A 24,925-nucleotide genomic window follows, 5' to 3' on the forward strand; every position below is an offset into this window, starting at 1 on the left:
TTTACATAAAAATTAGTATTTTAGCCATTGCCCTGGTTTGTGTATTTCTCACAGTGTACTTGAACACATCCAGGTATGATTTTTCATTAGAGAAAACATGGTCATTGCAATTCCTTGCTCAGAGAAGAACCAACTCCAAAGGTAGATCAGTTAGTTTATGGCCTATTAAAATCAGGTACTGCTTACTTTCACAGAAACTTGTTTGGATATTGAAGCAGATACTATGTCTAGATCCAAATAACAACGTGTACTATGCTCTGTTAATGGATTATGTTGCAGTAGGCAGCATATCTGTCCCTGCCTTTTGCACCTCCAAGTTAAATTGAAATATCTAAGTTTTGTAAGACTTCCTTTCAGTATATTATGCTGTTCTTTTTCTTATTTTTCCATCAGTGCAGCTTGCACAAAATATGTTATCCCATAGATTCATAGCTACTGTAGCTTGATTCGGTTTGAGGGACTCTCTTTTTGGTATTCCTTCTAGAAAACATGTTCCATCTATGCTTTTCTAACTTTATAGTGAAATGAACCAAGAGCAGTTGCAGTAGTCAAGAGGCACTTCTTTCTGACTACTTCAGGCAGTCATTTCTCTATTGTTGTGCTTCTTCATGAACTTTCAACAGCCCCTTTTATTTTTTCTGTGATCGCAAGCAGTTTTTTGTAAGCTCCTCTGCAGTTACATTTTATTGTTTAAAAGAGCAAATAAATTATTGGTTATTATTTAAAACATCTGCAGTGGCCTCTCTCCATTTTTCTTAGGTATCTATATTTCCCTCATTGAGAAGGAAGCACTGTAAGGTTTGTCAGGTGGCCTCTGCATTGGGAAAAAGGAGAGTTTCTTACTGCTGGAAGGCACAGATAGCTTTGGACTCTTTCCTAGAGTATGTTCCAGCTGGCTCCACCTCTCCCAGATGTTGGTTCCTGACTATCTCTGGCTGGGAACCAACTGCAGAGGCAGACTGTGGGGTGGAGAGCATATGGCTTTGATACCAGAATAGCCCCATGCTGAGACGTGCCTTGGGGTGGGGAGCGTGAGGCTTTTGTCTGCTAAGACCGGGGGTGGGAGGACTCCGATTAATCATCGGGGAGAGACCAGAGGTGGGTGGGGTAACAGCTTGTAACTGGGAGGGAAAGGAAGGGCCCAGAAAGGTAGGTGGGATTGCTGCAGGGAAAGAAAGAAGAGGAATAGGATCAAAATTCGCTCTGTTCCTGTCCCTCGTTTAGAACCGTGTAGGCATGTACTCTCATGCTTCAGAATCTGCGGCCCAGTCCTTAGACACTCTTCCTTTACTGGCTGTCTTGTGTGTTGGCTTATAAGAGCACCTGTATTTTGTCTGGGTTTTTCAGACTCTGTTCCAATTCTTTTTTTTTCTTTTTTTTTTTTTGAGAATGTAGCTTCCTGCTTTTACCTTTTTCTTAAATAACCTTTAGAACTTCAACTCTGATCTAAGCTAGATACCACTGGGTGTTTTTACTACTTTTATTTTACATTTAGACACCTGTAGTACGGAGTTTCTAAGTTACAGACAAAGTGCTGAGCTATATTTCGGTTAATGTAGACATGAACAGGGTGGAAGAACCGAGCTCCAGGATCAAATTTCACTCCCAATCCATCGGTTCAGCTGATGATACTTACCAAAATAAAATTACTTAGAATTACCACATTCAGAACTGACCAAAAGGAGGGTTACACTGGCAATGTGCCAGGAACTTATGGACCTCACTCCCCCTATGGCATAAAATAAAGTGGAGCTGACACAAGTGTTTTCAACGCAGAAGCGTGAGCTGAGAAAATAGAAGTGCCACTGTACATTGTTGTGTCTTGAATTAACCAGTAGGCTACATTTCCTTATAAGAGATCGGATCAGAGACAAAATACGATATTGAGTTCCTTGTGTTATGCTCAGATACGTTTAATAACATTTCATTGTTCTGCAAAATCTGTTCAATCTTTATTCCATCGTATTTTTTAGCTTCTATAATGGCTATTCCTAATGTTTAGATTCACTAAATTTAATTATATTGTTTGGAGTTCTTTATATTTTCTTCCTACGATTTCAGGGGAAGATATTTACTTCAATGGAGCCAGAATATGATATCAATGATGTCTGCCTGTATCCAAATTCAGGTACGTTAGATATATTGATGTCCTGGTAACTTCAAAAGGGAAAGCTTGCATTAACTCATGCTGTGGTCGTTTTTTCTGTTTAGGTGATAAGAATTAGGTACACTTTCCTCCTTGTGACAGAGCTGGGAAAAAGTGGTTACTTGTCAGTTAGTGTCATTGTTTCCTCTGCATCTGTATTAAATCGGAGCCTCTTTGCAGTTAGGAGCTGCTGTGCTGTCTAGTGAGTGATCGACCTCTTTTGCCCTTTCAAATATCTGAAGTGTTTCATTTCATAAGAATAGGATTTTTGTCCTTTTGTGTCGGCAAAGTCCCAGATGAGTTAGAGCTAGGAAAAATCTATTTACAGCAAGATTACAAATTTTTACAAGTGTTTACAACTATTTGATGTTTCCTCATTTTAGATATGGTACTTATTGTGCTCTCCTTGAGATTGAGTACTTCGGTTTTAAGTGTAGATTCCTAAGTGCACAGATTTGCATGCTTTTTGTGACTGTTTTCAGATCTACGGTGTCATAACGTTACGTTTAGAGGTCAAAACTGAGGGTCGCTTTTAACCAAAGTTTCCAGATCCTACCTTAGGAGAATAAATATTTTACAAAATGGTGCTCGTGTGCGTGCACTTGCTTTGGTTGTACCTCAGGTTGCAACTGGCCTTAATTTTCTCTGCTTGATCTGAGTTACTTAGTTCTTAACTAGTATGTGACACCTACTTCCTTTTTAGAAAGCAGTATTGAAAAAGATGAAATAAGAATTAGAGCCACTGAGATGGGACAGGACCAGATTCTTGATCCAGAGAATGCTTATGTTGCAAACTCTGCTATTATCTTCATTTTAGAGAGAGGTAGCAGTGAAGGCAGAGTGACTTGGACTTTGATTCGTACTAGCAGCTCGAATTCAAGATTGTAGTTTGAGATTTCTGACGAGTTAAAACTTATCTTGTCTTTTCTGCCAACTTCAGTTAAGAATGTGTCTTTTTTTTTTTTTTTTTTTTTTTTTAAAGATGAGCACTTAAATACTGATCCCTGTGAGATGGTGGGCATTTTTGACCTTATGGAGCAGCAAAACTGTAATGGTCTGCAGGACTTTGCTGATGAAAATATTAACTTGCTTCTGTGCTGCTCAGGTTTAGCCCCCTCTGCAACAGACTGGGCTAGGTTTTTCTGATCCCTCAAAAAGGCATCAGTACCATTTTATTTATGTTCCATATATTTGTTTGTCCCAGATCAAAGTGCCAAAAATAATGTAAGCAAAGAATTGAAGCCTGCCAAAACAGGGACTTTACGGCACGGTGCTGAGAGTACATCTTGTGTGCCCTGGTTGTGTGTATGAGTTCCTTTTGGGATATTTGAGAATAACTGTGGTAAAAGTGTGGACTGTGCAACATGGAAGTAGACAAACCTGGTCTTCTCTCATCCATAGTGGTTACAGAGGGGTGAGGGTAGGTTATTGGAGTGAATTATCTTTAGCGTTTCGTCCAGGTTTCACCTTTGAGCTCATTGGATTTTATCCAAAAGAGAACCCAAGAGTGAATTAACATCCATGCAGCATTGATAATGAAGGGCTCATGACAGGGACTGAAACAGATATAAGCTATTTGACAGTGTAGAATCTTAGCATAATTTAGCTTGGAAGGGACCTCTGGGGGTCGTATATTTCCTGCTCAAAGCAAGGCCAAACTTGAAGTTAGATCCAACTTCAAAAGCTGATCAAGTTGCTCAGGTCATAACCAGTCAGGTTTGAATATCTACAAGGATGGACGTTACTCAGCTATGGATGCTCTATAGCCTCTGTGGTATGTAGACATGCCTCGAGTACTTTTGCAGAAATAATTTTCATGAGACTCTGCCAGAAGAATTTTGTAGCATAAACTATTGAATGCACATATATCTTGCTTATTGGACATTACTGTTTCACGTGTCTGTGATCTAGATTGTGCATTCCAGTCCTGTGTCCCACATCTCCTCCTCAAGTCAGTTCTGCTTTTCTTACTGTTCTTTCTTCAACCATGTCTGTTAGGGGAGCAGGTTGATGTCTTTTGATAAGAACTGCCATGGGATGAAACCTAGGTTTTATTTTATAATCATACGGAAGACAGAGGGGAAAAACTCGAACATGTTGCAGTGAAAATTAAGAGATTTGTGGTAAGAGATGGCACACTGCATCTTTGTCATAAATACTGTTGCTGCAGAAATTAAGATGTCTAGCACCACCTCATGCTCATTTAGAATTTAAAGAATAATTGTGACTATCTGAAAATAAGGAAATACTTTCAGTGAAAGGAACTTGCAGTTGTGGAGAGCTGGAAATAAAATATGATTTAAGTACCGGTATGGTTACTGGGTCAGTGCCGTCACTGGTGCCCCGGCATTCTTGGAGCACCCCTGGATGTTCGTGAAGCCAGCACGGCACAGGAAGCCCAAGAGATACTTGCCTTGCTTGTGCTCTAACGGTTCATGTGACACTGGTGCTCAGAAAGCCCATATCCTAATCTCACCCTTATAGTCACTCATATTCGCTTAAAAGAGCTTTGCAGTTCATCATGGCATGGAAGGAAACGTTTTCATATTTTATTTCACTGATGAGGGTCAAAATTCAGAATTTGTTTCGTACACTTACATGTTTTGTTTCAAATTGAAGAGAAATATTTCCTCTAGTGGAGGGTGTCCCTGCCTGCAGCAGGGGGGTTGGAACTAGATGATCTTTTAAGGTCCCTTCCAACCCAACCCATTCTATGATTCTATGAATTTCGGAAATGTCATGAACCAGAAGTAATTGAATCTGCATTTAGAATGCTTTTTTGGGGGGGAAAAATGGTTGTCTAGTATGTCTAAACATTTTACTGTTCCATTTTATCTTTATAATTTTATTGCAATAGGTGTAATAAGTTTTGTTTTAAAACCACTGAAGGTAGCTGATACTTTATATTGGTTGCAGCCCTGTTTTACATCAAATGTCTGCTGCATGTGCGGTAATGAAGTAATTTTAACACTGAATTGTCACAGTTATAAAAAAAAGAATTGGAAAAGTGAAACTACATTGTAACATAAAACATTCTGAAATATTTATGGTAAACTGTGGATCAGTATAATGTGAATTACGCTTTTTCAGGAGATTTGTGGGAGTTTTGTTGTAGTTGGGGAGGGGTTTAATTAAATTATTTTTACCAACCAGCTTCAGTACTACTACCTTTCATGGGAAGCAAACCCTTGTGTATCTTTGACCAAACTACATGATGACAAACTTTAGTGGAATGCTTAAAGTAGTTATGAATCTCTTTTCTCTCATCACACATGCACAGAATAGGGCGAGGGGGGGGAAAAAAGGTTTACTGCTTACTGACTAGCCTTGACTCAGCTTCAGTTAAGTTGTACGATATAAATGAAACTTAACAACATGTTCAGTGTATAGAAATTTGTGCCTCATTTGTTTCAATTATTGTAAATTTTTTTTTAAAGTAAAAAGTTTGCTTTTTCTAAAACTGCTTCTCCCATTTACTACAGCTTTATGCTTGTGTTTTTGTTCCTTTAATTTGATGATAGTGTGTTGTACAGCACCTTCCAAAGATGGTCTTATTAAAATCTTTTCTCTGAAAAAAAGAGTTCTCATTTATTTCCCTTTTAAAGTGATCAGACTAGGCTGCTGTGTATTCTCTTAGGGTGCAGTGTCTCTTCCCATAAAAATTGGTTAAAACTAACAAGCTGAAACAATGAAAATGCATGGAGCAGGCATCTCCTTACACAGAGTTGCTCCTTTTTTATTCTTTTATTTCCCCTTTAGTATGCTCCCATGCACTGTTCCGAAGTCTGTTTTTTCCTTCCTTTAATTTTTGATGGAAGACTCTCAAAGAGGAGGTTTTCCCTTTACTGTCGTCTTTGAAGCACCTGCAGAATTAATTTCTATCCTTTTTATCTCTGGTGATTCATATTCAGTCAATGGAGAAATGCTTTGTTTCCTGCAGTAGTAGTGAGCATGCTGATATATTAAGGGAGCGTGTAATCTATATACTATAGAATCTAGTACACTCTGTGTGTATATGTGTGTATATACTATAAAGTCTTGCTTTTTCCATAAGTTGCCTGCAAACCTTTCCACATACAGTTTTTAGCCTCAGTTTGCTGACTAAGCTTTCACAAATTCCTTGCTTTGCCGGGAAAGCAAGCCCCCTTTTTTCTGACACTTTAAGTCCAGCTGCATTATGTATTTTTAATGAAAGGATTAGGTAGGAAGGATTACTCCACCCATGTTAATTGCGTTCCTCTAGTTGGGTGTAAATTATATTTCTACCCTCTAGGTGTGTAGTAATTGACCCAATTATTCATAGTCTCAGTGGCATATGTTACAGTACTTTTAGATCAGAATGTTATCTAACTTGATTGTTCTTTTCTTCTTCATATTCTCTCTCTTGTATTACCTGGTGATCAGCTACATTGGAAAGCCAGAATTGATATAAAGGTGAAAGTATATGCCAAATGTCCTTATTACTCTCTTACGTAGAAGGAAATTGAGAGTATTTCTCATTTTAAACTTAAATGAAGTCTTGTGGTCTTGTGGCAGTTGGAGATTTTCCATGGATTTTAATATTTCTACAGTAGTTTTTTATATTTAGAGTATTTGCGACCCTTATTCATTGTGTTTCTTAGGTATGTTCATAGGTATTTCAAATTTTACATTTGCCCCGGTTGGCTAATATAATGAATTTGCATTTGAAGTCACACTATCCTGTGTCTCATTTTGTGTTGACAAGCGACTGTTGTGCCGATTTCCCAAGGTGAAATAGGAATAAAGTTGTAAACCATGCTATGATTTATGTCTTTGTTTAGACTATAGGGGTGTGTTTAAAAAAAAACACACACACCACCAAAACCCCCTTGTATTAATAGTACAAGTTGATGCTCAAGGTAGGTTTTAAGTGCAATACTAACTGGATTTGTTCTAAATAGTATTATGGAATGAGCTATTAAAATTTGTTATGAAAATTGGCAGCCCACAGTTGGTCAGGACTTAGTGTTGCTTGAAGTGGTGCTGAACAGTTGTTAAGGTAGAGGAAAAAAGGGGATGAATATGTAGGAAAAGAAAGTTCGTTGATTGTGCCGCTGTCGGACCTCTCTTTCCTTAGCGTTATATGCAACAATTTATTATGGGTCCCAATTAGCTGTTCCATTGCAGGCTGAGAATATGCACTGTATGAGCAATGCACAGTACGGTACAGGGCAACAACCCCTCCTCCCCTAACCCATGACAGGTTCTTTCCCTACAAATACTCAGGTTGCCATTCTAATTTTTTTTTTGGGGGGTGGGGTTTTTTTTCTTTTTTTGGTGCCAGCAAGCTTTCCATTTTTCCCATTTCTTTCCCTGAAAAGGTATTTTAAGTCCCGTGTACAAATCTACTTCCCATCAATTAAATGCCGTGTGTGTGTGTGTGTGTATATATATATTTTTAAAAAGTAGTGTTATCCTTTTGTGACCAATATTTTTAAATGTGGAAATCTCTTTTTAGGAATGCTAATGACTGCCAATGAAGCCCCTAAAATGAATATCTATTATATACCAGTAAGTAATACAAATTGTTGCTGATACTGCTTTTTTAAAACTCACTTGTTTGGTGCCATTCAGGTATTCATGTCGGAAAATTACATCTGCATCTACATCAGTTTTTGATAGCTGATCAGAAAAGAATTCCTAAATAGGAGCTATATAGCTTACTTCCAAGCTAATAATTTTGCTTTACTGTGAAATACTTCAATACTGTCTTTAATATATGGTATATAGTGACATAATCATGGCAGTAAATATTCTTCTCTGTTCCACAAAGAAAAGTTATTGTGTGGCTTCAAGTATGGCTCTTGGCTGTAGCTTCTGCTCAGTGCCTTCCTTGAATTTGCAGCTTTTCTCTTGAGAAGCTCTTCACTTGAAAGGCTTAACTGTAGGTTGACTGTGTTGTATCTCTGCAGGTTGGTTTTAGGGAGACTTAACAGCAAGCCTTCTGGTGGTAGGGAATGGTACAGAAAACTACACCAGCATTTCACTCTCGTTTTTGATTCTACAGCACGTTCACTGGGGGTTTTTTGGCCTGGTAGGAGATAAATAGTAAGATATATATGCAAATACTACATGTAGAATAGCTGACCAGACTCTTAAAAATATGTACACTTCTTCTTAAGTCACTTTATTCACATTCTGGACAAACTATAAAATTTGTTACTTTTGAAATATATTTTTAACTGGTTTTTAAATCAGCCAAGAAGTCTTCATTCAGATAATCCAATTTAAATTAATTTTAATTTCATTTTCTGTAGTTTTATTTCTGGGCCATCGTCCTGTATGGTCTTGATTACATTTAAGATAGAGATTCTTCAGTTTACATATTTCTTGGTGGAATAGACACTATGTACCTGTTGTATGTAATAGACCCTATATACCTGTTGTATGTACATGTCTAAACACAACAGTATACCCCTCTAAAAATTCTATAGTCTGGTTGTATTTCCTTGTATTACTAGATTTTTGCATTTAAAGAAAGGTAAAGCTTGATATGTGACTTCTTTGTGTGTCATTTATGTCAGGTTGTTCTTTGGATGTAAATGATCTATTTCTGTAATGCAGCTCTAACCAACTTATATTTTGTTAACTGGAGCTGTTCCATGCTTTGGATAACAAAGGGCGGGGAAACAACAAATATTTTTGTATATAAGACAAAGTATTAGCTGTAGTTAAAGCTGAACACTTTGTTTCTATTTACCTTGTCCTTTGTAAGGTTTAGAGAGTAGCTCTCCATGCATTTTTTTTTTTAAAATCTATTGTCTTTTTAATTAATGAATTGGGGAAGTCAAACTCCCATATTTTCAAAGTCTGAGTTTTAAAACTTGAATGGACTAGTTACTCATTTTAATTCAGATGGAAAAAACATTCCTTTTGTCACTAAGGGTAAGGTTCAGGTTCTCTCTGAAAATTGTGCACTGAGACATTTTTATACAGGTGTGCATGATATATGAACTTTACAGCTATAGTACATTAGAGGTGCACATCCAACATTGCCACTTAGCCAAAAAATTATTTCATTGTCTTGATTGTCACTGGCAATGAATGTTTGTTAGAACTTGTTCTAGCCAGTGTTATTTTGAGTACTCTTGCACATGCTGTAAATCAAAATGGAAAATATGATAAATTATGGAAATTTGGAAAATATATGGAAAATATGGAAAATATGGAGGCACTAGATCAGCTGATCATACCTGATCTGCACATGTGTTTTTGTGGATAAAGAAACAGACCATCAGTAGATATTCACAGGTAAAAAAGTCCTGTGAAGGGAGTCTCAGCTGAACTTACTGCACAATACGTAAGTGACTTGCCTAAGTGCCTCTATTATCACGGCAAATATGCTGTAGAAGCTGCTATGTCAGAATAAGAACAGATTTTCAGGAACTTTTAATTAATTTCCAGCTGATATTTATGGGAAAGTGCTTGAAGCAGGTCATGCTTGTAACACATGCTTTGGGGTGCCAGTCTCTTCTTGCCTCTTGAGCTTCATTTGATTAGTTGACTTTGTGTGAAAGTAGTGGATTCTTTTACTTCCAAGTTTCTATCTATTTTTCTGACCGCAAATCATCCGGCTCCAATTGTCTAAAGACCTCAAACATGTAGGGAGTCCGATAAATAAAAAGATCCATGGCAATAGTGACGAGTGTTTATCTTTTATGTATGTCAACATGTCAGAACACGATAGGGGTACTGGTGAAAGCATCAGACTCCTTACTCTTAATGCCATGGCTGAAAAGTTACAGATGACTTGAGAAGTGTTCCTTTTTCTTCCTGTCTTGTGACGAAGAGAACTATTCTGCTGATCTTTCTTTCTTATTTATTAAGGAGTAACTTATTTGCTGTTCCTATCTTGGAGGGTTTTTTTCTCAACATTAGGTACAAGAGGATTGTTGCCTCCTTTGAAAGAAGGTGGCTTCACCAAGAAGATACTCACAGTGAGAGCAGATCTGTGCCTGGTTAACTGACTGTAATACCTGTCAGATCAGAGAATATGAGATTTAAAAAAAAAAAAAAAACCAAAACCCACACCAAAAACCCAAACCAAAAAATCCCCACTATAAAGTCAAACTGCTTAGCATTAGAAAAAGAAGTACTTACTATCTGATAACTACCATGGCAGAAAGATTGAGTATCTCATTCCTAGAAGATGCGTGCAAGTTCCTGCAGCAGTTTTTGTTTAACACTGGGAAGATCTTAAAAGCAACATTTCCTTTAACATGCTCTCTAAGGAGTAAAACCTCCAAATTGTTGATTTGGCAGCTTCCACAGCATGGTGAAAGGAAGGAAAGCCAACCTCTCTCAGATTAATGAATCTGCCAAAAATGTCTGGTTGTGCTGGAGTTAAGATGAAAGAAAGAGCCAATTCGTTGTATAGTTCAGTGGAATTTATGAGTGTGTGGGCTTAAAACCAAACGCAATGCTGTTGTCAGGAGTATGTCGAAAAGGAAAAATGTGCTGTTCGGTCTCTTTTGGTCATAGCTGTACTCCAGTGAGCTACTTGATGGCCAAGAAGTTCAGTTACTGTAAAAGCATCAAGTCTTCACCATATAATGTAGGGTGACTGGAAGCATGAAATTATGAAAAATTAAAATATATGGGAGGTTTTTTTGGAGTTTATTCCCCAACCCCATTTGATTTAGAGAATGAAAGAATTTTATTCAGTGCATGAAATGGGTTTACTCATGATATTAACAGGGCACAATTGGAGTCAATTGTAGAGCCCTTCATAGGGAGGAAATAGATTGGAAAGGAATGGCAGAATAAAATTCCACATCACAAATTGTTCGGAACAGGTTGGTTGCTAAGGGAAACACACTGTATATGGAAACGTACTAGATAGAAACATAACAACGTGATCCCAAGGCTCCTTTCTAACACGAGCTAATCTCCTGGGCTCTCTGAAGTTCTTGAGCTGGGTATGACTGAAGCCCAAAAGCATAGACACAAAAATGGAGAGCCGCAGCTTTTCATGTCTGCGAGCTAGAAGTAATCCATCTGATTTTTGAGAGTTACCAATTGCAATTGATGTAACCTTGACTCTTAATGAGGTACAACAAGGTGTTCTTTCTTCTTTTGCCTTTTCAATGCATATAGATGGAAACTTTTCAAAGTTATTACATATTGAGATCTAATTCTTAAAATTAGAGAACAAAACATTGAAAACAGTACTCTTAAAATGAACAGTAATTAATTACTCATGTAATTGCATTAATTAAATTTGGCTATGCAGTTAGGGAGCTAATTATCTTTAAAATGCAATTGCACATTTCAATCACTGCCCACACCCTGGGGATCACCCATTTTTTTCCTCCTCCCTCATTAGACTCTGTAATCTCCTCCTGTTAAATGGCATGGTTGAAGCTGAGAATATGTATGCATAGATGTGCATTTGCTTTCTCCAGCAAATGTGTACTGTTAAAATTTTTAAAATGCTTTTTATGGTGCTTTTTTTTAAAAAAAATATTATTAATTATTATTATTATGCTCCAAAGAATTATTTTTGTCTCCTACAGTTAAATATGTATGTGAAGTCATTGAGTCAGATGTATAAAATATTTCATTTAAAGGAACTGTAATCTAGAAAAGAATCTCTCTTCAAGTCCTTTAAGTTTGGGTTGTTTGGTTTTTGTTAAATGGGAACAGAGGAATGGAGGAACTTCCCTGGATCATGAAGTCCAGTCCCATCTTATCAGAGGCGATCAGTTTGTATAATCTTTTCCATGAATATGTCAGAGTTCATCTGAAAATTAGCTGTTTGTTTCTTCCTCATTACCTCCATTAAAAGTCTGTTCAAGATCACATTTCTGTGATGGTTAGCTAACTTTTCTAATTTACAGCATCACTGTGATAACTTCGTGCGTATTTGTTCTTATGCAGGCATTGCTGTTTCAGAAATCATCCTAGCAGCCTTTCACTGTACTTGCTACAGTTTGTGTTCATGTATCCTGAACATTATTGCCTGGAGTTGTACAAGATGTACCCTCAGTCATTATTCCCATCCTATACTAATACAATGGCCTTCTATGACTATTTTGTTGTCTTGTGATCAGATTGTATCATTTTTTTCCTATTCTGTTCTTTACAGCTGATTGTGATCAGCTATACACTTCATCTGGTTTCCAGCAGCTTACTTTTCAAGGTAGCTTTTTTCCCCTGAGAAATTTTGACCCTTCTTGTGTGACAGTTTGCCATCAGCAGATTTTATTGGCATTTTCCTACTTTGTGGCAGTCATTACTGAAAATATTTAATAGGATAGTCCTTGAAGCTTCACTTGTAACCTACTTTCTGTGCGGTAGCAGCCCTTTCAGCATAACTGTTTCTCGTTAGCCAGTTCCTATCTTGCCTTACAGTTATTAAAACTCTTATCTTAGTAATCTTACACAACACACTATACTCAGAGTTCTGTTGAAGGCCTTAAAAATGCACTATTTTGGTGGTAATTGACATTATTCAAGTAGTATGGCAGTGAATGATTTAACTAGTACAGTTTTGCTACCTGGTAAAGGTCTTACAGTCTAACTTAAAATCCATAGAAGGTACCTCAACAAACAATTTGAACATTTTTTAAAATACAATTTTACTTCTAAAATATGTTATGGAAGAGCAGTGATATGATGTCTTTTCATATTTATTTGTTATTAACTGTATTGCTATGGACTGGCACGATAATGGCATTGCACTTAATTTTTGTGATGTTGCATGTTGCTGTCTTGTACAGCCATGGCAGGTAATACTTCTGCTTTCCAAAACCTCTGGAAGTGTTTTGTTGAATGATGTCCACATACATTAAGTTAGTCTTCTAGAGGGAATTCAGGTAGTGTAAACTTTGCACGATCTAGTTAACTATTTTCAAATCTGACTTATGCTCTCTGTGAACATTTTGCATATTTTTGATTGCTAAAATACATTAATGAAGGTTGGGAAGAGTTTCTGCTGGTTGAGTCTTAATATATTTTGACATCTTATTTACAGCTGAAGAGTTTATCACTGCCTTGTATGAAATCTTCCAGGGACTTGCTACTTAACATCCTGAAAAATAGATGATGGAACCTGTTTTGACTCCCTGAGAAGAAAAGAGCAACTGTTTGGTTCACTTGTGTAGAATTGATCCCTGAAACCTTCAAACAGATACTTAACGATACTTGTCTGTATGTGCATTCAAAGTCGTTTAGTTTAAATCTCATGACGTCTTACTCTGGAAGCTGCTACACATCCTGGGCTGCTTTGTGGAGCATGTTTAATGCTAGTTAGACCCAGTCTTTCTGTGGCCCTAAGGGCTTTGTGGAGCTGGCTGTCAGACTGTTGAGTGGCATTTAAAAGTGTGTAAGTGCTGTCTGGTGTTCCAGACTGATGATAAGGAGCATCTGTTGTGAGTTGGGAATAATACCTACCCTGTCCTAGGGTTCATTAATTCCAGGAGAGTTACAAACTGATGACAGGATGGTGTTTTCTACAGACGTGCTCAGGAATTAGGCATGGTTATAAGTACAGGGCATTGCAGAGCTCAACCACGTAACATTTGTGGTGCTGCAAAACTATTAAGTTAATCATCTTGTAAAATAGAATGCAAAGAACTGGGTTTTTTGAAATTATTTTACAATATTTTAAAAATATTTTTCTGTCAACATTCTTCTCTTTTCTTGAACAGTTTGGCCTTGCACTTGTCATCTCTGCTTAGTTGCATGCTAGACTGCTCATCATATTTTGTGTTTTCTGTGTCTAAAGTTTAAAAAAAAACCAAAACACAAAAACATTCTAATGTATGCTAACAAAAATTTGGCATTAGATGGCACGATACTAATAATTATAAAGTCCACATCTTTACTACTTCTGGCTTGGTGTAAGACACAAAAGGCAATGGCAAGATGTCTGTATTGCCAGTGTATTGTGGTGGGAAGCCCCTGTGGTAAGTGCGGCCGTGGGAAGGAGAGGACCACGCTCCCTGGCTGCTGCTCCTCTCCTGCCCGGCCATGACCTAGCCACCACTGTGTCTCGCAATGTGGTGGTGGGAGACAACGTGGCATGACTGCAGTTTGGTCGTGGTCACCTCACGGGTGCTGTTTCTAGTCGGTCAAGGAGGAGGAGAGCAGGGAGCAGCCTATCCAGCTTGCTGTCAGCGTGGCCCAGCCCACAGGTGAGGCTCTGCTGTTGATAGGCAAAAATATTTTCAAAGACAATCTTAATCATAGAATGAATCGTAGAATCACAGAACGATTTGGGCTGGAAGGGACCTCAAGGATCATCTAGTTCCAACCCCCCCTGCCACAGGCAAGGACACCCTCCACTAGACCAGATTGCCCAAAGCCCCATCCAACCTGGCCTTGAACACTTCCAGGGAGGGGGCATCCACAACCTCTCTGGGCAACCTGTTCCAGTGCCTCACCACCCTCACAGTAAAGAATTTCTTCTTAACATCTAATCTAAGTCTCACTTCCTTCAGCTTGAAGCCATTACCCCTTGTAAGGGTAAAAGTCTTCCTGACTTTCACCAGCAATTGGTGGATGTTGTCTCAAGAAGTGCTTACCCTACTGAAAACAGAGTAATAATAAAAATAGCAAAAACACTGGTTTGATCACTGTTGGTGATGATGTCTGGTTTTCTTGTCCTAGGAAATATTTGAGCAAAAGCCAAGTGTAGATGTGCACTCATTTAGTAATGATTTTCCCATTAGCTGTGTGCAACTTTTCAAAAATTTGCAGAGAAACCTATTTGGTATATCATAAATATTGTAAAAACGAGACTGTCAGTTTAGTTGCATGTGATTACCTACCTTGATAACATTTTCTTACTCTTGCTCTGAATTCCAGTGCATTTTTCTCCCTTAGATATGGTAGAATTGTACATTCCCAATCTAAACTGAGAAATATATTAGCCTACCCAAACTCCACCGCTTCGTGGCTGTTTTGCTGGTTTTGGCAGGGACCGCACAGCAGGCTGAGAGGGTGCCAGAAGCTCCAAGGGGTCCCCGGGGTCCCACCTGTGCTGGTGCACACCCACTGTATGGAATCCATGCGTGGAACAAGGGTGACAGACAGGTCACACCTACCCGCCTCATCGTTGGTGGCCTGGTGCAGACCAGCCCTCGAAGCTGTGGCATTTGTACCTGGGCACAGGAGTGGTGGAGCCTGACGTTTCAGAGAGCTCTCGGCACTGTCCAGGGACGTCTGTTGGTTGATAGTGAAGCATTAAACTCTGCAGTGAAAATGCAGTGGCTATTAAATTCTGTGAGGAATTACTATTGCAAGAGGACGACACTTCTCGTTTATGTTTTTGTCGTTGTGGCTGGTATTGTTTGCCTTTTCTGTTTTTAAATTTCTTCCTGAGCTTTAAAACCTGTTCCATTTTAATACACAAAGCAAAGCTCCTAAGTTGTCCTAGAATAGGTAGACTGGGTAGAATAGGTTTCAGTAGGGTAGGAGAGAGGGAAATAAGGCAATAGAACATACATAGACATCTCTGTAGGGTTTTCCTTTGTGTCACTTTACACATGAAATTTGAATAATGGTTGGACTTTCTATTTTTTTCCTGGTATTCTGCCACTGCTTTTTTCCATTAATTATCTCATTTCCGACCCCCCCCACCCCCTTGTTTTCTATGATCTGATCATCCAACTCGCTCCACAGATTATAATGAATGATTGGATCTTTTGGCTTTATGTGTTTCATGGCACAGATTATATGCCGTGAAAGGTTTTACTCTCAGTATCAGGTGTTGAGTACAGGGATACTTGGAACAGTGAGTAGAGCTACAGCTGAAGAGCAGGTAAACTGTTTTCCCTTACTTGTGAGACTTCTGCTTTAGTTATTTGTGCAAAGATTTACACCAGTCAAGGTCCCATCAGAGAACTACCCTAACTGGTTGGAGTGGCCTGAATTCTAATGAGTAACCTGCGCTTTGTAAGGCTTGAGCAGATAGTGTCGTAGACATGGAAGTGATGAAAAAGGTTTATTGAAGTGATAGAGATCTGTGCATGATGAGTCAGCGAGATGGAATGAAGGGGAACTTTTTATTTAATGGGAATGGATGCGAGTCAAGGGTTCTGTAATCTCATTTCTAATAATCTTCAGCCGAGAAACTTGTACTTAAATTTTATTGGAAGAGAAGTTTTGTTTAGTTAGTAAGCAACTTGTTTGGGGGAAATAACTGAAAAATTTAAAATCTAGATGGAGACAAAAGCTTCTGCAATGTTGGCAAGAACTCGATCTGAATGTTACACGGTGTTTGAGCTGAGTATTACTGGAGCAGACGTGGGGATTTGGTTAATTCATTAAGTAGGTAATGTCTTTCCTGTTAGTGACATCTTAGGTCTTTCCTTGGAAGCTCTTATTAACTGGAATAAAATATGCAGCACTGTAAAAAAAAAAAAAAAAAAAAATGCAGTTTATCATTTTGGCATGTTATGGTTCTCAGCTGAAAACTTACAAAGATAAATCATACTTCATACAGAGACAATAGTGGTCTAGAATACAATATCGTTATCTGGAGTGTTACAGTCTAGAATATTAGTAGGATATTATGGTCTAGAATACAATTTTACAATTTTCTGTGTGTAGTTGTCTTCAGAAGAAGACTTTTGAATGAGTAGTAACATAACTCTTTTTAAATGAACAGCATTATCTCATGCTATAACCACATTATGTTAAAACAAACTATATGTATTTTATATATATAAAATAATTTCTATTTGTTTCCATAATCAAATAGAATTGTATAATGTGGTTGAATCGCAACCATTCCTATGGTCATGTTGACTGTGAAGTTTTTAATGTGAATTTTTAGCAAACAAATCAGAAGCCTTATTAAAAGTTCCACTCTAGGAGTTAACTGGCCGCTTTACGTTCTAAAATGGCAACTGATTTGCTCTAGAGAGAGAAATGTAGTGTTGGATTTTTCCATGCAGCTAACTCACCTACTGAAATAATAGTACTGGAACAGTTGAGTATGGCTGCATGCATCAGGATAGAGAGGGATTTCAATCAGAACAGCAGGAGGAAAAAGTGAAGGGAGCTAATTGTTAACTTGGGAAATTGGAGGAAGCTTATATGGAAAAGTACATTGATAGTGCAACATAATATTGTTCAAATAAATCCTTTGCCTCATGGTGGAAATATGCAAGTTTTTTAATATTTCCCATTATCTGTTCATACAGTCTGGGTTTATCCTTGAATAAAAATACATGAAATATATCCGTTGTGTTTTAATTAAAATAAATAGAGCAGAATAGGATTTAACATGAATGCCTAGTGAACCTGATGAGTTCATGATCCAGCAGTGCTTTGCAGATTAGTTGCTGTCTAATGCCATTAATTCATTATTTTATCTATAAAGTTTGGCCCTGAGCTTTTAATAAATTAATCAATCAGACTGGGACCACTTGAAACAGTTAAACTTGAAACCTCTAGATTGTTGATCTCATATATGACCTAAATTAATGCTTACCTAACCTATAGTGCTTCTTATTGGTAATGCAAGCAATAGGTTTAATTGTGTTCTCTAACTGCTGTTGCTTTTAAGGTCTGTTTGATTTCAGAGGGATTCATTTGTTATTCCATTACAGCACAGTAGCCCAAAAGCCTAACTGTAGTTTGTTTTCTGTAAGGATATACAATGTTATAACTTTCTGTAATATCCACAGGTTTTAGGACCTGCCCCAAAATGGTGTTCCTTCTTGGACAACTTGACTGAAGAACTGGAAGAGAATCCAGAGAGCACAGTTTATGATGATTACAAATTTGTTACCAGAAAAGATCTTGAAAATTTAGGTAAAACAATTTACTATCCTCTTTAGCTCACTTCTTTGTTCAGTTTTTGACCATTTACACATGTAAGTCTTGTAATTCCTATGTGACATATGAGGACTGTTAGAAATTCACTGACAGTAGTTTCCTGCAGTCTTCTTGGTTATTAATATACCAGACTGATGGCTTTATGTTCTTTGGTTCCCAACCAGTGCAAGACTGGACATTTGTGTTTCTCAGATTTTTATCCCAAGATGATGATTGATATTTGCTGATTTAATATGTCTAGGAATCTCTTGTGTGTGCTTTCAGGCACTAAATGGAAGGCATAGGAAGAGAAGTTTTCAAAATATTTTTGAGGTGCTCAAATAGTGCATTGGAACTCACAGCAAAATCTGCCAAAGGCTATCCTATTTGAATGTAGTAATTTCCAGAAAATACAAATCATTTTACGGCTAATAGAAACACAGTTTCAAGGAATTCGAATGCTAGAAATTACATAGTAGAGATGGTAAGCATGCTTCTCCCAAAGTAGCTAGTCCTTTTTCTGTCTGTTACATGTTTTGATTGCAATGTTTTGCTCCAGTTTAATTAATTTACCTCTGAATATGAGAGTGCGGTTTGGCCTGGCAGGAGGCCATACAAGGAGGAGATCATCGAAAGCATCTTCAGCATTAGAGTTCTAGGGTAGATGGTCTCAATGTAGCTTACAGACCCCTATCCCAGTCATTATGGAATAAGGCAAAGTAGTATTATCTACACAGACACTTGACTGGGAATACTTATTCTGCTTTAAATTCACTATAACTTAGAATCATAGAATTATTTTGGTTGGAAAAGACCCTTAAGATCATCAAGTCCAACTGTTAACCTAACACTGCCAAGTCCACCACTAAACCATCTCCCAAAGCACCACAGCTACATATCTTTTAAATCCCTTCAGGGATGGTGACTCAACCACTTCCCTGGGCAGCCTGTTCCAATGCTTGACAACCCTTTTGGTGAAGAAATCTTTCTTAATATCCAATCTAAACCTCACCTGGCACAACTTGAGGCCGTTTGCTCTCATCCTATCACTGCTTACTTGAGAGAAGCGACCAGCACCCACCTGGCTACAACCTCCTTTCAGGTAGCTGTAGAGAGCAATAAGGTCTCCCCTCAGCCTTCTTTTCTCCAGGCTAAACAACCCCAGTTCCCTCAGCTGCTCCTCATGAGACTTGTTCTCTAGACCCTTCACCAGCTTTGTTGCTCAAACTTAATCAAATTAATTTCTCCATAAATGCAAGCTTTCAAATGAAGAACCAGCTTAAAGGTTATTTTGTATTTCGTATGTCAGGGTTTCTTTGTATTACTAGCCATTAGCTGGAATACTCTCATTTTGGAATATGCAGGAAGATTGTTTCCTAGAAACAGGTAAAAAAAAAAGTTCTAGTGACAACTTTGCTTTCTGACCTGCAGCTTTTCTCACATCATTTCCCCCCACCCCACCCCACCCCGTTTAGTCCTAAAAGAAGTTTGGTAATTCTTAGTTTCTAAGGATTTGAGGTCTGTAGAGGATATTTTGCTATTAAAAGATTTTTCTTTTCTCAGTCTTGGAATTTTGTGAAGATACATGGAAGGAAAATTAGAGAACTCCTAAGTATTTTTATTCCTACTCAGGTTAGGGCCTAGGGTGACAGTTTTATGACCTGATGTGGTACTGTATTTTTTTTTTTCCCCCCAACATGTTGATTCTTCAAAGATAGTGACCCAAGGCAAAACTAATTAAAAACATCTCTATACAACACTAAAAAAAGTGATTGTCAAACATCTATGGACTTTCCAAAAGAATCCTCTCGAATTTTTCTTTGTAAACCTTTCTGGAGCATAGTGCATCTGGGCATTTCTTAAAATTGCACAGTGACATGTATTATGATAAGAAAAATGGATTGAGTTGCTCTGAAGCAGCTCAAATTTCTTGCTGGCCAAACCAATTTTTTTTTTCTTGTGGTTTTACTTGGTCTTGGTGTAGTGGATGTGACTGTTAGAGTGATGTGTTGCGTTGGCAGTGCATGTTTGTCTTGGATCGGGTAAATGAAGTGGCTAACTTGGAATAGGAGTTCTTTATATATGAAAGCTCTTTGAAATCCTCTGTAACTTTTTTTTCCCAGGCCTTGCTCATCTTATTGGATCATCATTGCTCAGAGCATATATGCATGGCTTTTTCATGGACATAAGACTTTATCATAAGGTAAATAAGGCTGATCCTTGTCAATTTTTACTCTTAACAATAAAATATGTGTCTTGGGTTTGTGGGGTTTTGTGGGTTTTTTGGTTTTGTTTTCTCCAAATAACGGACTGTGTCGTGTATTAATGGTATTTTCTTTTTACTTCCTCCTGCTTGTTGAAAGGCAAAAATGATGGCCAACCCCTTTGCCTACGAAGAATACAGAAGAGAGAAAATAAGGCAGAAGATAGAAGAAACACGTGCACAGAGAGTTCAACTAAAGGTAAATCCTGTTAACAATGAGTATGCTTCTGGGAAAGCTATTCATAATGAGCAATGCATTCTTAAGTGTATCTCAGAGATGTAATGACTTAGGATTTGATTCTGTTTATCATCAGAGACACCAAGTAATTTGTAGAACTTTTTGAATGGAATTGTAAAATTCCCATGCGTGTGATTCCCACAGATGAGAAAGGTGGATATCAAGCAGTAAAAGAGCAGGCCTCATCACATTTGCCACTTGAGCAGATAGCCCACTGGTAAAACTTGCAGTTTCTACTTCTGTCATTAAACTAACTGATTTAAGCCATTAAAACATAATACTCTGGAAAGAAATATATAAAAATAGTATTGTGTTTATAACTAGTAGCTTTCTGGATTGAATTTACTCAACCTACAAGGAGAAATAATTGGTTTTAAAGTACTAAAGCTGATGCGTTGCAAGTGAAGAACAATACAGAAGTCCTGCTTAAATTTTCTCCCAGCGCTGTTGCTTTACTAGTAGCTAGAAATATTTGGAACCAGTCAAAGAGCTTTTCAGTGAGAGTTGCAAGAATGAATAAGAATTCTCTCTTCACCACTCTTACAAATGTAAAGCATGTAGGTTTTGCTTGTGTAAAAGATTAATTTACTCATTAATTGTTTTCCTCTCTTTAGAAACTTCCAAAAGTCAATAAAGAGCTTGCACTCAAACTGATTGAAGAAGAGGAGGAGCAACAGGTTACTAGAAAAAGGAAACAGAAGGTGAGCTTTTGTTTTGGGGACTTCTCTAACTGGGAGCACATAAATAGTAATGCTTACAGTACTGAATTTCTTGTTGTTGGGATGTGGGTTCTTTGTTATCTGGCCAGACACATTGAAAATTCCATTGTTTCTGTTTCTCATAAATAACTTCTTCTAGTAGGTGGCTTTAAGGTGTGGACTTCACTGTAGCTGCAGCACCAAAAAGGCCATGTAGTAACTTAAAGCTTAAAATGATGAAATACTCACTGTGAAGATGATATGGGTTTCATAGGACTCCAGAAGCTAGCTAAATGCAGAGTCAATACCAAAGTTGTTCCAAAAAGATTTTGATGGTGACCATGACAAGATAGATGTTACCTGTAAAACTGAAGATAGAATTGCCTGTCTTTGTGTAAACAGCAACAGGAATTCTTCCTGATGTTGAAAATAATCCGATTTTTGTCATAAGTGAAGTCTAAAGGGAAAAAAAGAGTTAATGTTTAATGTCTGGAGGGGTGGGGGACGCAGACTTTCTATAGGTAGCGCTTCATAGATGCTCATTCTCACAGCACTATAGCATTCCTGAAAGGCAGACATTAGCTTCATGTGGCATCTAATGATATCCTGTGTGTTACAGTTAGTAGGAAGCATAAACTACTGAAAAAGTAGGTAGTGGTAAAACCTTAAATGCAGACTAGGCCAGTGCTGAGATGGAAATAGGAGTTCAATACATGGGGGCTGATTTGTGTAGGAGCACATATAGATTGTGTTATTAAGGGAATAAAAAGACTATGCATAAAAATCCATGTCCTGGTTATTTTCCTGAAATGGCATTAGAGTCTTATGAAGAGCAATTTATTTTAGGCTTTGGGATTTAATTTTTGGCTGTGTGACTGCAAGTTACACATTTGCAACAGTTTCTGTGTTTGAAATTTACACTTGTTGTTGTTTCCTGTATCTTTTTTTTTTTCCCACTTCTTAGGTAACAATGAAAATTTAATGCTGGGGTGGGATGAATGTGCTGGGATAAGTTTGGCAATGTTGAAAGATCAGCTTTTTATAACAGAAAGCTATGTATTCAATGATGTTAAAATGACAAGAACAGGTATTCACGTAAGCTGAAATTGTAGCTTGAACTGTTCCTAATTCAACAATAGCATAACTTACAGTGAATTCATTTTACTTTGACATGAATGAAACTGCCTTTTCTGTTCTGTGGGCAAGGGCAGTAAAATAAAGTGTTATAAGATGTATAGAAAAACTTGCTCTTATGTATTTACAGTAAAACAGTAATAGCATTGCATAAAGACATGTTTACCCTGATAATTTGTTATACATGTTATAGAATCATCCCTGTAAGGCAGAGTATTTGCCTCGGAGGTACTGCTGATTAGTCAATAGATATCAACACATCTCCAGACAAGCTGGCTGAATGTATGAGAAACATTAATTCAAAAATATTAGTAATTGTGTATTTAAGGTATCTATAGTGTGCATAAAAACCCTGTCTTGCTTACAGGTAGCTTAGAATGATATTTATTTGATCTTTGTGAAAGTAATAAAATATAATAAGCATAAATCTTAATTTTATATGACCTGGAAGGATAAAGCAACCTGCATTTCACATGTTGGTTTTGGGTTTTGTTTAATTAAAAGGTGTTACTGACTTTACCAATGGCTGTTTCAGAATTTTATAACTCACTCATACTTTGCTTCTTTTCCAGAACCTGCCTAGCCTTCTCAAAGATGATCGTTTTAAGGTCATGTTTGAGAATCCAGATTTCCAGGTGGATGAGCAGAGTGAAGAATTTAGGCTACTTAACCCACTTGTTTCTAAAATAAGTGAGAAAAGAAAGAGGAAACTAAAGATCTTAGAGGAACTAGAAGCACAAAACCAGGTAAAATATTTTCCATTTTGATTAGGAAAAATGCATAGTTCGTTGGGTTTTTTCTTTGTTTCAAGCATTCATATTTTTCCCCCTAGAAAGAAGGAAAGATGGAGGCAATGCAAGAATCTCTTATCAGCTACAGTAATTAAGTGCAATTTGTAATGTTATCCTAGTTTTTAGACGTGACCAATATTGTGTCTACATGAATATACCTTTGAAAAACATAAAATATGTAGGTGGAAACAATTTTATAATATATCTTCTGCTTCATTTGCTGTTACTGCTTTTGTTCAAATTTTAGTTCTCTTCAACTGTATCTATGTAAAAGCTGTCACGTACTCTAATTGCAGGAATAGTTTGAAAAGAAAATTAGTTGATGATTTCTTAGTTTATACTATTTTTGTCTGCAGGAAGAGGAGGAAGAACCAGAAGGAAAAGCAAGTGATGCAGAAAGTTCTGAGAGTTCAGATGATGAAAAAGGCTGGGTTGAAGAGGTCAGGAAACAGCGCAAGCTTCTACGCCAAGAGGAAAAAGTAAAGCGGCAGGAAAGGTTCAAGGAGGATCAGCAAACATTACTGAAACCTCAGTTTTTTGAGATTAAAGAAGGAGAGGAATTCAGAAGCTTCAAAGACTCTGCCAAAAAACAAAAATTAATGAAGTAAGACTAATGTTCCTATTTTAATAGCTGGGGGTGGACAATTCTCAAGTATTTCTCTACAACACAGGCCAGTGGCGTTTTGGCTTGGAAGCGCTTAGTAAAGCCACATCTGGCAATTCAGGGATATATTTTAAAGCGACATCATTGTTGAAAGCTTTGTTTTGTAGGTTAAAAAAAACCAGCAAAGTTTAAAGTATGGCAGAGAGACAACACAAATGAGATGAGTAAGAGATTAATATTCTGAGCCAGATTTGGGGATCCATTACTAGTGTTGGTGAACTGCTGCTCTCACAAATAACATCGCTGATGGCTGAGAGACTCATTATATTTCTCCACCAGTGTCAGTATGAGGTTGACAGTCTGGCTGTTTTTTATCTGACCCTCTAAAAGGACGTAGAATGCTGCATGACTAATTACTGTTTTGGGGGTAGGATCAAGGTGGTAAAAGAAAAATTGTGTTGTCTGGTTATTTTTATGGCATCCAGAAACTCTCAGAAAACTATACTGTCCTTACATCATCCAGTCTTACTAGTTTTGGTTTGGTTTTGGTGTTACTTAGTACAAAAAAATCAGACTTGGGGTTGGGGGGGGTGTTGGGTGATGATTTGGTTTTGTTTGTTTTTTTAATTTGGATTTCCTTAAATTGATGATCAACTGAAGTAATCGGGTACTGTATAAAGAGCCTGTGAAACTGAAGGACTTGGCTTTGAGGTGCTTAATGCCAGCAAATCTCATTGATTTATTTTTTTTCAAAGGTGAGTTGAGCCCTTCAGACAATGAGATTTAATAGTCTTTTATTATTTGTAGCTCAGACACTAGTATTAAAACCGTGAAAGACAATAGCTTCAAAGTTCTTGCAGCACACTGGATGCAGGATTTTGACTAATGTTGGAAACAGATTGCTAGGCTAGATGGATCTCGTAATAGCCATTATTTTTTATTTAAAATGAAATGATACAGTCAAAGAAAAGGAAGTGAATAATATATATAATGGGGCTGTTTCTTTATGTCACTAATGACTGACTCTACAATCTAGTTGTTTCATGATGGAAATTTTCTGGAGATATGTCAAGAAACATTTGATAAAATTCAGCCTGTCCCTTAAATCTGTGAGTTTTTAACTGGAATTACCATGTACAGTGGTCTTTAAGTATTACTGAGACAGTGTTTCTACAGTAGTCTATGATTTCCATGTTGTACCTGTAAGAGCTCTTTAAATAGAAGTCTTTATAAATTGGGATTTATAGCAGTTCTGCAGAACT

General features: G+C 37.4%; 1 protein-coding gene across 1 annotated transcript in view; it reads left to right on the top strand.

Moving 5' to 3' along the window:
* The window catches only part of NOL10 (nucleolar protein 10), a 46,315-nt gene that overhangs the window by 13,422 nt on the left and 7,968 nt on the right, over positions 1-24,925 (top strand). Inside the window, exons 12-19 of the mRNA XM_075750628.1 lie at positions 2,062-2,128; positions 7,626-7,678; positions 17,806-17,932; positions 20,059-20,138; positions 20,299-20,397; positions 21,051-21,137; positions 22,841-23,014; positions 23,416-23,663. Coding sequence (XP_075606743.1) covers positions 2,062-2,128; positions 7,626-7,678; positions 17,806-17,932; positions 20,059-20,138; positions 20,299-20,397; positions 21,051-21,137; positions 22,841-23,014; positions 23,416-23,663 — 935 coding nt within the window. The remainder of the gene's footprint in view (positions 1-2,061; positions 2,129-7,625; positions 7,679-17,805; positions 17,933-20,058; positions 20,139-20,298; positions 20,398-21,050; positions 21,138-22,840; positions 23,015-23,415; positions 23,664-24,925) is intronic.

The sequence above is a fragment of the Balearica regulorum genome, chromosome 3 (assembly GCF_011004875.1).
Source record: "Balearica regulorum gibbericeps isolate bBalReg1 chromosome 3, bBalReg1.pri, whole genome shotgun sequence".
Lineage (NCBI taxonomy): Eukaryota > Metazoa > Chordata > Aves > Gruiformes > Gruidae > Balearica > Balearica regulorum.